A 16,120-nucleotide genomic window follows, 5' to 3' on the forward strand; every position below is an offset into this window, starting at 1 on the left:
AGAAACCAGACAGAAGTCATTCTCTGTGCTGAGCTGAAAGGAAAACTCTGAAAGGGGACTAGAAAAGGGGGAACATGCTCAAATAATGGTTGGAAAAGTTCAATAATCATGAGCTAAGTTCATTCTCCTTCCCTATATCCCTTTCCCAGAGAGAACCCAGCATCCACCCTGTAGGGGTTAATTGCGGAAGCACTTTGCACAAGAAAGCACAGGGGTGGCAAGGTACACATCCTCCCCCCTCCTCCTATAACTGATGAGCCAGAAACAAGCCATCAGGAACACGCGCCTGAAGATAGGTGGTGGTGCCATTGTGACAAAAGCAATTTATAGATAAGGGTAGGAGAAAGGACAGGAACATATAACAACCTTGCTTAACCAGATGCATTAATCATGTAAACAAGGTCAAAAGGAAAAGCAGTATCAGACCAATAGTGAATGGCTAAGCCATCCTGTAACAAGTGATATGTAACCCCCAGAAAGTTCCAAACTGCAAAACAGGGTAAAAACCTGTATATAAGCTGCACAGCAGTATGGCAATTCAGACTTCAGTGATGGATTCTGGTACCAGTGCCTCAGAAGACTAGACGACCTCCCAGGGGTCCCCAGCTTGCAGAAGGGAAGTAAGAGCCTCTTTTCCTATCATGTTGTTCTTTTAGTTAAGGGGTACAACTGAAATCTGTCAGGAAATAAACTGCTTGTGTTTCACAGATACTGGTGCAGTGTGTTTTGTACTTAGAGAAGCACAGGTGTTGGACCTGAAAATTACTCTTGCCAGCAACACCTCCCCCACCCCGACTGGAGCTGGAAACAAGTTGAAGGGGCAGTTAGACTTGATGAAAATGCTCAAGAGATGTCCGCTGTGAGGACACAGAAATTGGTTTCTGAGTCACTTTAGTGGATTACTCACCTGTGTGGCTGTTGCAGATGATCTCCCCTTCCTCAGAGCCCTGGAGATCCGGGATCCACAGCTCCTCCCTTTGTTCCACCCAAGAGATCACATTAGCTTTGGAGACTGGAAATCCTGCTCAGGGATCAATTAACCAAATGTTTAGCATGTTCATTAAGATCTGTGCTATTACTGCTTCCAGAGCCAGTATCGGAGCCGTCTACCCAGAGAGGCTCCTTCCCTACCTTACAGAGGCTTGGGCTCTGGATGGTACAAGATACCAGGACACATGCACCTGTAGTAAAGGTGCATCCCCCCCCGCCTGAAAAATGGCCCAACTTATTACTTGAGGGAACTGAGCACTCTGCTGCACCCTTTAGGGCAGCGGTTGTCAAAGTGCGGTCCCTGGAACACTAGTGGTCCATGACTATCTTGAAGGTGGGCTGCAGACTTGTGACTTGCCTCCCAGCCTTAAGGGTGGAGCCAGAGCTAGCACTATGACCCTGAGTCTCCCTCCAAGGTTGGAGCGCCAGTACCAGTTTCCCACTATGTGGGAGGGGGAGAGCAAGCCTTGCAGGCTGAATATGACTTGCAGGAGAAGGAACTGGCTCCATGTGCTGCCACTTAGAATCATAGAGCTGGAAGAGACCTCAGGAGGTCATCAAGTCCAGCCCCCTGCCCAAGGCAGGACCAATCCCAACCAAATCAACCCAGCCAAGGCTTTGTCAAGCCGAGACTTAAAAACCTCCAGGGATGGAGATTCCACCATCTCCCTAGAGAACCCATTCCAGTGCTTCATCACCCTCCTAGTGAAATAGTTTTTCCTAATATCCAACCTAGACCTCTCCCACTGTAACTTGAGACCACTGCTACTTGTTCTGCCATCCATCACTACTGTGAACAGACTTTCTCTGTCCTCTTTGGAACCTCCCTTCAGGAAGTTGAAGGCTGCTATCAAATCCACCCTCACTCTTCTCTTCTGCAGACTAAAGAAACCCAAATCCCTCTCTCTCTCTTCATAGGTCATGCACTCCAGCCCCCTAATCATTTCGGTTGCCCTCTGCTAGACCCTCTTCAATGCGTCCACATCCTTTATATAGTGGGGGGCCCAGAACTGGACACAATACTCCAAAGCCGAATAAAGGGGAATAATCACTTCTCTCAATCTGCTGGCAATGCTCCTCTTAATGCACCCTAATAGGCCATTAGCCTTCACTACAAGAGTACACTGTTGACTCATAACCAGCTTCTCATCTACTGTAATCCCTAGGTCCTTTTCTGCAGAACTGCTACTTAGCTGGTTGGTCCCCAGTGTATAACAATACTTGGGATTCTTCTGTCCCAAGTACAGGACTCTACACTTGTCCTTGTTGATCCTCATCAGATTTCTTTTGGCCCAGTCCTGTAATCTGTCCAGGTCAGTTGGGACCCTATCACTGCCCTCCAGCATATCTACCTCTCCTCCTGTCTTAGTGTCATCTGCAAACTTGCTGAGGGTGCAATCCATCCTCTCATCCAAGTCATTAATAAAGATGTTGAACAAACCCGGTCCTAGAACAGATCCTTGGGGCACTGTGCTAGAAACTGACCACCAACCTGACATCAAGCCGTTGATCACTACTCACTGGGCCTAACAGTCTAGCCAGCTTTCTATCCATCATATAGTCCATTTATCCAATCCATATTCCCTTAACTTGCTGGCAAGAATATTGTAGGAGACCATATCAAAAGCATTGCTAAAGTCTAAGGTATATCATATCCACTGACCTTCCCATATACACAAAGCCAGTTACCTCATCATAGAAGCTAATCAGATTGGTCAGGCACGAATTGCCCTTCGTGAATCCATGTTGACTAATCCTGATCACTTTTTCCCTTTTTCCTCTTCCAAGTGCTTCAAAATGGAGTCCTTGAGACTCTCCTCCATGATTTTTCCGGGGACTGAGGTAAGGCTGACTGGTCTGTAGTTCCCTGGATCGTCCTCCTTCCCTTTTTTAAAGATGGGCATTACATTTGCTTTTTTCCAATCATATAGGATCTCTCCTGATCTCCACGAGTTTTCAAATATAATTGCCAAAGGCTGCGCAATGACATTTGCTAATTCCCTCAGTACCCTCAGATGCATTAAATCTGGACCCATGGATTTATGTATGGCTAGCTTTTCTAAATAGTTCCTAACCTGTTCTTTCCCCACCATGGCCTGTCCACTTCCTTCTCATACTGCATTGCCTAGTGCATTTGTCTGGGAGCTGACCTTGTCCATGAAGACCGAGGGAAAGAAAGCATTTAGTACTTCAGCTTTTCCCACACCATCTGTCACTAGGTTACCTCCCTCATCCAGTAAGGGCCCCACACCTTCTCTTATTGCTCTTATCACCCTCTTATTGCTAACATGCCAGTAGAAACCTTTCTTGTTATCCTTCACATCCCTTGCTAGCTGCAATTCTAGTTACGCTTTCGTCTTCCTGATAACTCCCCTGCATTCTCGAGCAATATATTTATACCCCTCCCTAGTCATCTGTCCAATTTTCCACTTCTTGTAAGCTTTTTTGTGTTTAAGCTCACCAAGGATGTCCCCGGAAAGCCAATCTGGTTGCCTACCATATTTGCTTTTCTTGCTGCTCATCAGGATGGTTTCTTCCTATGCCTTTAATAAGGCTTCTTTAAAATACTGCCAGCTCTCCTGAACTCCTTTCCCCTTCATGCAAGCATCCCAAGGAATCCTGCCCATCAGTTCTCTGAGGGAGTCAAAGTCTGCTTTTTTGAAGTCTAGGGTGTGTATTTTGCTACTCTCCTTTCTTCCTTTGGTCAGGATCCTGAAATCTACCATCTCATGATCACTGCTTCCCAGGTTGTCACCCATCTCTACTTCCCCTCCTAGTTCCTCCCTGTTTGTAGGCAGCAGGTGAAGCTGCTCATGGCCCCTGGTTGGTTCCTTCAGCACTTGTACCAAGAAGTTATCCCCAACATTCTCCAAAGACTTCCTGGATTTTCCATGTACTGCTGTATTGGTCTCCCAACAGATGTCAGGGTGATTAAAGTCCCCCATGAGAACCAGGGCCTGCGATCTGGAAGCTTCTCTCAGTTGTCCAAAGAAAGCCTCGTCTACCTCATCCACCTTATCCGGTGGTCTATAGCAGACACCAATCACATCACCCCTGTTGCTTTCACCTCTAAACTTAACCCATCGACTGTCAACAGTCTTTTCTCCCTGTAAATACTGGAGATCTGGCCAATCTTACTTTTCTCTTACATACAATGCAACTCCTCTTCTTTTTCTCCCTCGCCTGTTCTTATTGAACAGTTTATAGCCCTCCACGACAGTGTTCCAGGCATGCAAGTCATCCCACCAAGTCTCCATTATTTCAATCAAATCATAGTTCTTTGACTGGGCCAGGGCTTCTAATTCTTCCTGTTTGTTTCCCAGGCTTCTTGCATTTGTGTACAAACACCTTAGATAGCCAGCTGATTGCTCTACCTTCTGCATTCGGGTCAGGGGTCCTCCTTTGTTGCTCGTTTCTCCTTGTATTTCTTCCCGGTATCTGACTTCCTCACTTTCCTCAGGGCTTTGGTCACCATCCCCCAACGAACCTAGTTTAAAGCCCTCCTCACTAGGTTTTCAAGCCTGCCCGCAAAGATGCTCTTTCCTCTTTTGTTTAGGTGGATCCCGTCTCGTCCTAACAATCCTTGTGCCTGGAATAGAGTCCCATGTTCAAAGAAACCAAAGCCCTCTCTCCAACACCACCTGCATAACCACACATTTACTTCCTCAATTTGATGATCCCTATCCGGTCCTTTTCCTTCAACCAGAAGGATGGACGAGAACACCATTTGCGCTTCAGATTCCTTGATCCTTTTTTTTCCAGCGCTACATAATCTACTGTGACCCGCTCAAGGTCATTCTTGGCTTTCCCTTCTATCTGGCTGGAAAACACTCACCAGGATTTCCCTGCTGCTCCCATTGGCCATATTCGGGCCAATGTGAGCAGGGAGTGTGTGCATGCCTAGGAGTGGTGGGAAGCATGGAGTCAGGTAAGCAATCCCCTTGCCACTGAGATACCACACCCCCATCCCTCTTATATACTCCCCTCACACTGAGATCCTGCATGCCCAACCTGCTCCTGCACCCAACCTTCTGGCCAGAACGCCTACCCTCAGCCCTCTTCTGCACCCTTCCTTCTACCCAGACCCCCCAATCCCAGCCCACTCCTACACACAAACTCTTACTCAGACTGCTGCTGCACCCTAGCTCCCACCCAGGCCATGCAACCCCTCTCCCTTATACACCCATTTTGTCATCAGAGAGGATTGGCTTGTGGTCCGTGGAAAGGTCTGCCTGCAGTGATGTGGGTCATGGGCCAAGAAGTTTGAGAACCACTGCTCCAGTGTACAACTAAGTCGCTTTCATTGCCCATTCCATCCCCTCACCCAGCCCCAGGACAGGAACATGCTGCTCAAAAAGTGAGCTCCAGTGATGGTTTGCAGGTCTGAACCACGGCCCACAGGCAGGGTTCAGACTGCAGCAGCCACACAGCAAGTCACTACAACTTGGAGAGAAAGGACCCAGTCGCTCCCCAGCTGTAGCTCCCCAAAGGCTCTGTCCACAAAGCTCCTGGCTGGGAAGCTCAGCTCAGCTCACCTTGCTCATTGGCTTTTATGCTCTACTTGAACCAGACAGAGGAAGTTGCCTGAGCAATGAGGCAAATCGTTGGCTGGCTGCTTTTGACCCTGCCTACAACTCCACACTCCTTACCCTTGACTACTTGTGACTGGATGGTCTCTGCCGCTGCCCACAATAGCTGCTGCTCCAGCAACTGGTTCTGTGGCTGGCCATGTGGTGTTTTGCTGTGCTGCTTCTCTGGAGAAGGGTGGGAGGGAGACTGGAGGCCGTAGCTGCATTGTTGCTGCAGCTCAGGTTCTCTTCTGCTGCCTTGCTTCTACTCTGCCACCAGCAGCCTCTGTGTGTGGATTCCAGCCTTCCTCATGGGCAGACTGGCCTCCCATGTGTTGCTCCCTCGACTACACAGAATTTACCATTCACATTTTTCCCAGCTTGTGGGCACATTCCTCACATCTTCAGCCAGACCCCTTCTCAGACCTTCATCTAGTGCTGGGAAGATCCCCCAGTGATGTTATAGGATTAAAATATGACCATGAAGATCATTCTGCTACCACTGTTGCACAATCACAACAAAACCTGTACAATGTGTGTTGTGTGCAGTGTCAATGGGAATGTTCTGATGTGGTGATTGTGATTATCCTGTCTGTACGTGGACATCATTTTTGTACCTGAAGAGAGGCTAAAGCGACTGGGACTTTTCAGTTTAGAAAAGAGGAGACTGAGGGGGGATATGATAGAGGTCTAATAAAATCATGAGTGGTGTGGAGAAGGTGAATAAAGAAAAGTTATTCATTAGTTCCCATAATATAAGGACTAGAGTACACCAAATGAAGTTAATGGGTAGCAGGTTTAAAACTAATACGCGAAAGTTCTTCTTCACACAGTGCATAGTTAACCTGTGGAACTCCTTGCCAAAGGAGGCTGTGAAGGCTAGAACTATAACAGAGTGTAAAGAGAAGCTAGATAAATTCATGGACGTTAGGTCCATAAAAGGCTATTAGCTAGGGGGTAGGAATGGTGTCCCTGGCCTCTGCCAGAGGCTGGAGATGGATGGCACGAGACAAATCGCTTGATCATTGTCTTCGGTCCACCCCCTCCAGGCCACTTGGTGCTGGCCACTGTCGGCAGACTGGCTACTAGGCTAGATGGACCTTTGGTCTGACCCAGTACAGCCATTCTTATGTTATGAGCACTATTTCCAAGTGGAGAAGTTGTATTTACCTCTTGCTCCACTTAGGATTTCCTCTCCTTTTGTGGATTCCAGAACCAGCTGCTCCAAGGAGTCACGAAACTATCTCTGCATCCTGTCCTGAACTGATGTGTACCCAGTAAAAAAGGGGATAGTTGAAATCCTCCACTATTACTAAAGTGGGTTTTTTTTTGTTTTGTTTTTTAATTTTTATAGACTCCCTATTCTCCCTTAGCATTTCATAGTCACTATCACTGTCCTGGTCAGGTGGTTGGTAATATATCCCTACTGCTATATTCTAATTATCAGTGCATAGAATTACTATCCGTAGATATTCTATGGAACATGAGATAATGTGGAGACCATTGGGCACATGGGGCATGAATGTCTGGCTGGGCAAAGCAAAATGGCCAAGAAGCAGTGTTTAGCTCACTGCATAATTTCAATGTAAACATGATGATTTCCTTGGATGAAGAGTTATCACGCTCCCGTCAAATCACAAGGGCTACATCTAGATTGGCAAGATTTTCCGGAAATGCTTTTAACGGAAAAGTTTTCCATTAAAAGCATTTCCGGAACAGAGTATCTAGATTGGCACGGACGCTTTTCCACAAAAGCACTTTTTGCGGAAAAGTGTCCGTGCCAATCTAGACGCGCTTTTCCACAAAAAAGCCCCGATCGCCATTTTCGCCATCGGGGCTTTTTTGCGGAAAACAAATCTGAGCTGTCTACACTGGCCCTTTTGTGCAAAAGCTTTGCACAAAAGGGACTTTTGCCTGAACGGGAGCAGAATAGTATTTCCGCAAGAAGCACTGATTTCTTATAGTAGGAAGTCAGTGCTTTTGCAGAAATTCAAGCAGCCAGTGTAGACAGTTGGCAAGTTTTTCTGGAAAAGCGGCTGATTTTCCGGAAAAACTGGCTGGTCTAGCACTCGGCACTCAACACCAATCAATGGCAGTACCCCGCATGTCACAGAGATTAGCCACAGCCAGGAAAGGATTATGGGAACCATGCCATCCTTCCAGGGGCTCAGCACCCTGGCATAAGGGGCACCCCTGCAGGCAGTAACAGCAGCTGCACCAGGCCCCACAACTCTGGTACCTGCCGTTTCTGCCTGGGTTCTTCCACTGACACCTTTGGCCAAGGCACAACATAGACAAGAGTAGAGTCCTGCACTTAGGATGGAAGAATCCCGAGCATTGTTACAGGCTGGGGACCAGATGTCTAAGTATCAGTTGTCTAAGTATCAGTTCTGCAGAAACAGACCTAGGGATTACAGCAGATGAGAAGCTGTCTATGAGTCAACAGAATGCCCTTGTAGCCAAGAAGGCTAATAGCATATTAGGATGCATTAGGAGGAGCATTACCAGAAGATCTAGAGAAGGGATTATTCCCCTTTATTTGGCTCTGGTGAGGCCACATCAGGGCTATGTCTACACTGCATGCTTCTTGCGCAAGAACTGTTTTGCGCAAGAGAGCATCCACACTGGTGGGACACTCTTGTGCAAAAACTTCAGCCCAGAACTACTTTGCAGAGGGCAAAAGGGCACCAGGACTTTCCGAGGGCAGGGGCTGGAGCTCCTTTGAGATGCATGCTTAAAGGGATCTCCCTGGACAGCCGTTTCTCTCCTGCTGCGTGCTTTGGGACCTCCTGTAGGGACTGACAGCCGTAGCAGTTCTAATTGTGGTTGCCCTCAGCCTCTTTGGATACCACAGCTTCTGCCCTGGTGCCTTTGGCACTCTCACTGCTGTGCCATGGAGCCAGGGGTGGCCCTGTGCCTGCTCTGGCCCCACATGACCATTTTGGAGTGTCTGCAGCTGCTGCTCTATGCTGCTACACTACTCCTGCAGGTACTCGAGACCAAGTTCACTCTGGACTCCCTCTCCATAGATGCGGTGGTGTCTGTAGCCAGACACAAACCCCATCTTGGTTTTCCACGAACCCCATCTTGTTCCCCCCCCCCAAAGAGCAAGAGAAAGGCAGTCAGCCTTTGATGCCCTGGGAACGCAGGTGTGCTGCCTGTCTCTGACTCTACCATAAACAGAAACCAGACAGTAAATGGGCTAGCTGACGACCCGGGGCCTCCCGTCGCCCTGATGGCTAGTACCAGTAATTGACACGCCTGCACTGTCCCAGGAGAGGAATCTTCGCCCATCACATACCAGAGGTGCCCATTGTCTGCATTTTTCCCAGGTGTAAATTATGCTTTGCACCCTTCGTGGGAAACTTGGTGTACAAAGCCATTTTTCCTAATTGGCCACTTCAGACCAGGAAGAAGCCTACATGACCCAAGGAGTATAAAAGAGGTTCAGCAGCCCACCCCATTTGAGCTCCAATCATCTATACCTGCTGGCAGGTATTGATTGTCTCCCGAGGTCTGTGGGACGCCCAACCTCGCCCTACTTCTTCCCGAGGGATTGAGAGAAAGACGCTGGCCACGCCAAGTCTGGAACGCAGGGGTGAGAATATATACACCTGCTATGTGTCTATTTTGCATGCATTTAATAAGAGCTCAGAGAACCAAAGGGTTTCATGGTACCTGTAAGTGACTTATTAGTGTAATTTCTGTCCTGTCCTTTGTAGTGTCTGTGTTATCTGTAACACAGTAGTAGCATTTAACAACTAAGTTTACCCTGTAACAATAAAATAGTAACTGTTTAAGCTTTAACCTGACTCCTTCAGTTGCTGTAACAGAACCAAGCACAATTTAAAAGAACTTCAGCCGGTCATAAGGGACTCACTGCCCTGATCGTCGGCTGACAGCGTCCCTGTGGCACCCCGACCCGACTGTGGAGAGGCGTTATTGGAGATTGGACACCAGTACCAATTGGTGGGACTGGCTGGTCCTGGAGCAGTGGGACGACCAGCAGTGGCTTCAGAACTTCAGAATGCAAAAGCAGATGTTCCTGGAACTGTGTGCCTGGCTTGCCCTTGCGCTCCAGAGACATACCACGCAGCTGCGGCCCACCATCCCGGTCAACAAGAGGGTCACCATCACCCTCTGGAAGCTGGCCACCCCGGACAGCTACAGCTCGGTGGGACACCAGGTTGGGGTAGGCAGGTCCACCATCGATGCTGTTGTGATGCAGGTAAGTCCTGGGGCAGTGCTGCACTCCCTGCCTGGGAGAAGGGAACACTGCAGGCTGGTGTCCACAGAAACCGAGGGTCTTTCCACAGCAATCTCCCCCAGGATGGCGTGGAAGTGGTCATAGTGGGGGCAGGTGTCAGCTCCTGCCCCCTGGCCCTCGGTGGCCTGGACATAGCCAAGGCGCAGCTCCTTCACCTTAGCCCAGACCTGTTCAAGGGTCTGGGCTGGATGTCTCTTCTGGGAAAGCACCTGGGCCATGCGGCTAAAAATGTCTGCATTCCAGCGACAAGCACGGAGGTTGTGGAGGGCTTCCTCCTCGGCCCACAGGTTGAGAAGGGCCTCGACCTCTGCCTGGGACCAGCAAGGGGCCCCTCCGGGCCTGCTGGGCGCCGTGAGGTGGTTGTTGGGAGGAGGGCACAGGCTCTTGGTGTCCCCCTGGAGCAGACATCTCTCGGAGGAGCAGCAGGGCAGAGCCACGAGGAGGAGCTGCTGGCTGTGCTGCAGCTGCCACGCAGACTGAGGCTGCATGTGTCTTTAAGGGAGGGTCCGGCAACCAGGAAGTAAGGAACTAAGTGCAGGTACAGAGTATCCAAGCGGCCACTTGGCTTTTTTCCTGGGAGGCCAATTCTTGCGCAAAAACTCTTGGCTGTGGTCTATTCTGGCCTCTTGCACAAGAACATTTGCGCAAGAAGGCTTCTGCCTGATACAGAGCGACAGAGCTTTTGCAGTGTAGACAGCCGGCAAGTTTTTGCGCAAGAACGGCGATTCTTGCGCAAGAAGTGTGCAACGTAGACACAGCCCTGAAATACTGCGTCCAGTTCTGCCCCCCCCACACACACACTATAGAAAGGATGTGGACGCATTGGAGAGGGTCCAGTGGAGGGCGACCAAAATGATTAGGGGGCTGGAGCACGACCTATGAGGAGAGACTGAAGGATTTGGGTTTGTTTAATCTGCGTAAGAGAAGAGTGAGGGGGATTTGTTAGCAGCCTTCAATTTTCTGAAGGGAGATTCCAAAGAGGATGAAGAAAGGCTGTTCACAGTAGTGATAGATAGCAGAACAAGGAGCAATGGTCTCAAGTTACAGTGGGAGAGGTCTAGGTTGGACATTAGGAAAAACTATTTCACTAGGAGGGTGGTGAAGCACTGGAATGGGTTACCTAGGGAACTGGTGAAATCTCCATCCCTAGAGGTTTTTAAGTCTCGGCTTGACAAAGCCCTGGTTGGGTTGATTTGGTTGGGATTAGTCCTGCCTTGGGCAGGGGGTTGGACTTGATGACCTTCTGAGGTCTCTTCCAGCTCTATGGTTCTAAGCACATGCAGACCTTGGCTGTAGGAAGAGCAGCACCATTGTTATGTCCCTGAACCTACTTCCCTTGGGAGGGGGGGTGGAGGGGACAGTCTCTCACACAGGAGCCAAGATAATTGTGGCTGATACTCCTGACATTGGAGACCAGGAGCAATGAGGGACCCTGAACCCAAACCCAACCCAGCTGCTCCAGAGCCAGCCCAGCTTCTGATACCCGCGGGGACAGGAATCCTTACCCAGCCAGTTCACAGCCTCATAATTCTCCTGCATCACATCCCAGTAGAGGGCTCTCTGACCCGGGTCCAGCAGAGCCCATTCCTCCTTAGAGAAATACACAGCCACCTCCTCGAAGCTCACCAGCTCTGCCACAGTCATTTCCTTCCCCTGGCTCTGCAGGCCATGGGCTGCGCTGGAGCAAGACATGGGTGTTCTGCAGCCTGTCGGGGAGAAGGGCAATTGGAGACGTTTCAGAAGGGACTTTAATCTTTTCCACACCCCCATTCCCTCCAGACTCTGTCCCAGTTGACACACATGCTAGAGTCTTCCATTTTGGGCAAATACTTAAATCTCAATATTCCATCCAGAACACACACAAGTTAGATCCCAAATCCACATTCATTTCTCTCAATACCTGGCTTGAGTTTCAACATTACTGCACCTGCAACCAATGGGATTCGGTTCTGAATACCCAGTGTTTCTGATAAACAAGGACCGTATTCTCTTTCCTGAATATGGATGTAGTTGTCTAAATTTAGGCTCCTGTAGCTAAAGGCCATGGTCTTCCTCCATTTATCTGTAGCACAGACCTAGGATCCCTCATCAGGACTAAATGGAGAGAGACTTTTATGAATCCTCTCCACAACAGAGCTTAAGTTAAGCCAACAGGACCACTTAGAGCAGCGGAGTGGAACATTTTGGGCCAGGGACCATTGACCGACAGAAAAATCCATTGAGAGAGCCACGCAAGTGAGAAGCAAAAAGAAAAAAGTAATAAACCTCACTGACCAACTGAGCATCAGGAAGGAAAGGACACTCCCCAGAAGCTGCAGCCACACAAGTGGGTGGGGAGACCCCAAGGCTGAGGGCTCATCCCCAGAGCCAGATCAACTCTTTTGGGGGCCCGGAGTTAGTTTGTGAGGGAGCCCAGGATGTTGGGACAGGGACAAGGACAAAAATGAGGGTTTCAGTTTGCAGAAGGGGGCTGCTGGGGAGTGGGGCAGGAGGTTGGGTGGAGGAGCTGGCTGGGAGTGGGGGTCTGGGCAGGAGCGTGCAGAGCATGCTATCCTCCCAATTTCTCCTCCCGCTAGGCTCCCTGGTGTGATTCGACTGCTGGGTCCAGCCCTTTGCCCAGGGCTCACCCTTCACCTGCAGGCTGCAGGGCTGGGCAGGCAGCATGTTTCCTAGCAATCCCAATGAGGTGCTATCAGTAACTGAAGGGCAGAACAGGGGATGGAGGAGACTAATCCATGGAAAAGCAACGAGCCCCAGATAGACACAGCTCAGAGCTCTGTGGGAAATACTGAATGGGGGACTGAGCCGGAGCTGGCCTTACCATGAGGTGAACTGAGGCAGCTGCCAGATTTGGGGGTGGGGGGCACCACTAGGACCCAGAGTGTAGAAAATTGTGTCTGCTGCTGGTGCAGATGTATTCTCTCTGCTCCAGATGCACAGAGATGGTGCAGTGCTGTGCTGGAGGAAGGAGGGCACAAGAGACATAACAGGCAGGCAGGAGAAAAGATGAGAGGGAATAATAGAAAGCAGCAGGAGCTGCAGGGAGAGAGAAGAGGAGGAGCCTCTTATGTACCTCTCTAGCACCCCCAGGAGCCTGGACTGATTAACACCAGCTTCTCAGGGAGCTTCCTGTTTCCTGCTGCTTCCCTGAATCCACTTGAGGGGAACAAGCAGTCAACTGAAGCAGTAGGAGCCAGTTAGGCCCTTAAGACACTGATATCTTCCCTCACTCAGGCCCTACTACCAGCCTGCTTATCTGTCCCCTTCAATTGAGTGTTGAGAGCCACTCTAGCTGGCACAGAACAGCAGTCATGAGTGAAAGAAAAGCATTCAGAAAAAGCAAGCAACCAAAGGAAGCTTTTCTATCTAAGCAGGAAGGAGATACATAGACACAAATGTTCATGGTGAGCCTTCCGGCCCCAGCGAGGATGTAAGTGGTAAGGAGATGCCTGACCTGGCAGCATCCACATCTCCATCTCAAATGGATGTAACCATGCACATTCCTGAAGAGAAATGTAGATCAGAGGAGAGTATGGGAGAGGTGCAAGAAACAGCTGCTGCTGAGTTTAGTTCCTTAAGTCTAGATGATCCAGGACTGTGGACTCACTTGAGCAGTAACCTGAGGGACTTGTACTGCATAGGCCACAGCAAGTGAAAAACGTCATATTCCCCAAAGACAATGAAAAAAGAAGTTTCCATCCAACGAATTAGTGATGTGAAATCCCCAATGGTGACAAAGTGGAAAGGCTTATATACTCAAAAACCCAGAATGCTGCACAGTTTTTATTGCAGACTCTTCCAGTCTAATGTTTCAGCCACACTGAATTCTACAGGAACAAAGGACTGGAAAAATCTGGCTAGAAATCTGGCATGCCATGAGAAGGCCGCAAATCACCAGAGAGCATTCCAGAGGTGGAAAGAGCTTGAGATGAGACCAAGGTTAAAGACCACCATAGAGGATCATCATCAAGAGAAGATTGCATCAGAGTCTCTTTACTGGCAAAATGTTCTGAAAAGGCTCATTGCCATTGTGAGAATGCTTGCTTCCCAAAACCTAGCACTGCGTGGCACTTCAGATCAGCTATATGTGCCAAACATGGAAACGTCCTTAAAACTGTGGCACTGATGGCTGAGTTTGATGCTGTACTCCAGGAGCATCTAAGAGTCACCACCCAAGAAAAGTACACACACCACTACCTTGGAAAAACAATTCAAAATGAAATCATACAGTTACTGGCAACAAAAGTCAAACAGAAGATTGTGGCAGATCTGAAGTCAGAAAGATATTTCTCTGTTATTCTGGACTGCACACCTGACATCAGCCATATAGAACAAATGACTTTAATGGTGCGTTTTGTAACAACAGAACCTAGATGTATATTTCTCTGCATCAACTCACCGATGGCAAATTTTGAAGCAACATCTGGGAACATCCTCTCTGACACAAACCACTGAGTGCCACATAATGGGAACGTCTAGTGGAGGCGATAAAGCCTATCAAACACCAAATTGGGAAGACAGATGATGCCATAGTTGCCATTATGGAGGATAATGCTAGACAGGAACTGTTCGTGGGAGAACAGAGACAGAGGGAAATGGAATCACCGGAAATATACATAACTTCAAATTTCTGTGTGATTTAGTGTTGTGGCAAGACACACTGTTTGAAATAAATGTTGTAAGCAAGAGACTCCAAGGTGTTGACCTTGATATATCTGGAGCAATGGAACAACTGGACAAAGCAAAGTCTTACCTACAGTCTTACCGGTCAGATGAGGGATTCAAAATGTTTTGAAGAGTGCTCAGAAGTTGGAGAGGAACTTCACACTGAAGCTATTTTCCCACCCATTCAAGAATACAAGAGTCACTGAAGAAGATGACATTTTGATTATGAGGCACGGGATAATCCCATGAGACACCCCAAACAACAATTCAAAGGTGAATTCTTTAATCAAGAGCTAGATTGTGAAATACAGTCAGTTGAAGAACGTTTCTTGCAGCTCAAAGAACACAGCAGTATATTTGGGATGTTGTATGATATTCCAAAACGCCTCACTATACCTGAAGATGACCTACACCAGCAATGCAGGGCACCAGAGACAGTGTTGACACATGATGACATGCGCAATATTGAGGCGAGTGATTTAGGTGATGAACTGAAAGCCCTTTCAAGATACATTTCAGCAGCCCTGGACTGAGCTGCCAGCAGAAATTCACAAGGACATTAACAGCAGTAACTCTGCTGGGGTCCTGGAGGGGAGCAAATGGCCCAGTGCTAATGCCAAGGGGGCTGCAGATTATTGAGCAATGTACAGACCCGCCAACTTCCCTGCAGCACCTGCAAACTAGCTGCCATTCTCATTCACACAGAATGACTGGTGCAAAGAGGATTGCACTGTGATGGGGGAGGGGAGGAAAAGCAGCAAGGAACAAAGGAAAGTGCAGCTTCTGCAAAGGGAACTTGCATCCCGCCTCTCATATTCCCTCTGCTCCAGCCTTGCTCCCACTCAGCCCCATGATCCCTCCCCACAACAGCCTGATCCCCTGGCATCACTCCATCCCCTCGCCCCCATCCCCCTTCAACTCCGTCCTGCTGCGCACATCTCTGTACCCCCTAGTGCCCTCTGGCTCTCATCCCCCACACTCCACTCCAGTGGGGAAGGGGCTTGTGCTGAAGAGAGGGGAGGAGGTCAGGAGAAGAAGAAAGGGGAAGGCACCAAGGGACAGGGGTGCAGGAGAGACAAATGCCAGGGGGCCAAGTGCAGACAATGAGGAAAAGGGCAGGAGGGGAGGTGTCAGTGGGAGGGGGGACAGGGTGATGCTGAGAGAGGAGAGGGTAAGGGCATTGGGGGCTATGGAGGGAGATGCTGGGAGAAGGCTTGAAAGAAGGGGTGGGCATGAGAAAGGTGGGGATGGAGCAAGTCATGTGTGAGGGCACAGAGGGGCATGAGGGTAATGGGGGCAGAGAGTGATGAGGGGATGGGCATCAGGGAAAAAGGAGACAGGGGAAGTGAGGGAAGGGGGAGGCACCAGGAGGGTGCAGGGGTAAGGGAAGGTGCAGGTGCCAGAGGATTCTGGGGTGAAGCAGAAGGGAAGACACCTGCAGGGGAGGGACCAGCACCAGAGAAGAGAGGCAGGGCAGGTGTGTAGAGGGAGGTGTTAGAAGAGGGGGTGAAGAGGGGTAGCTCACATGATCAGAGTGAGGAGGAGTGGGCACAGGGGGGAGAGAAGGGCTGGTGGAGTGGGGCAGGTCACAGGAGGGCTGAGGGCAGTGAGAAGGGCAGGAGTCAGGACA

At 49.4% G+C, this 16,120-nt stretch overlaps 1 protein-coding gene across 1 annotated transcript in view; it reads right to left on the reverse strand.

Moving 5' to 3' along the window:
- Positions 1 to 16,120, reverse strand: part of LOC112545537 (uncharacterized) — a 54,986-nt gene that overhangs the window by 27,643 nt on the left and 11,223 nt on the right. Inside the window, exons 2-3 of the mRNA XM_089771517.1 lie at positions 11,331 to 11,531; positions 908 to 1,021 (exon numbers count right to left, since the gene is read on the reverse strand). Of these exons, the coding sequence (XP_089627643.1) occupies positions 908 to 1,021; positions 11,331 to 11,531 (315 nt within the window). The remainder of the gene's footprint in view (positions 1 to 907; positions 1,022 to 11,330; positions 11,532 to 16,120) is intronic.

Source organism: Pelodiscus sinensis, chromosome 19 (genome assembly GCF_052426305.1).
Source record: "Pelodiscus sinensis isolate ZL-2025 chromosome 19, ASM5242630v1, whole genome shotgun sequence".
NCBI lineage: Eukaryota > Metazoa > Chordata > Testudines > Trionychidae > Pelodiscus > Pelodiscus sinensis.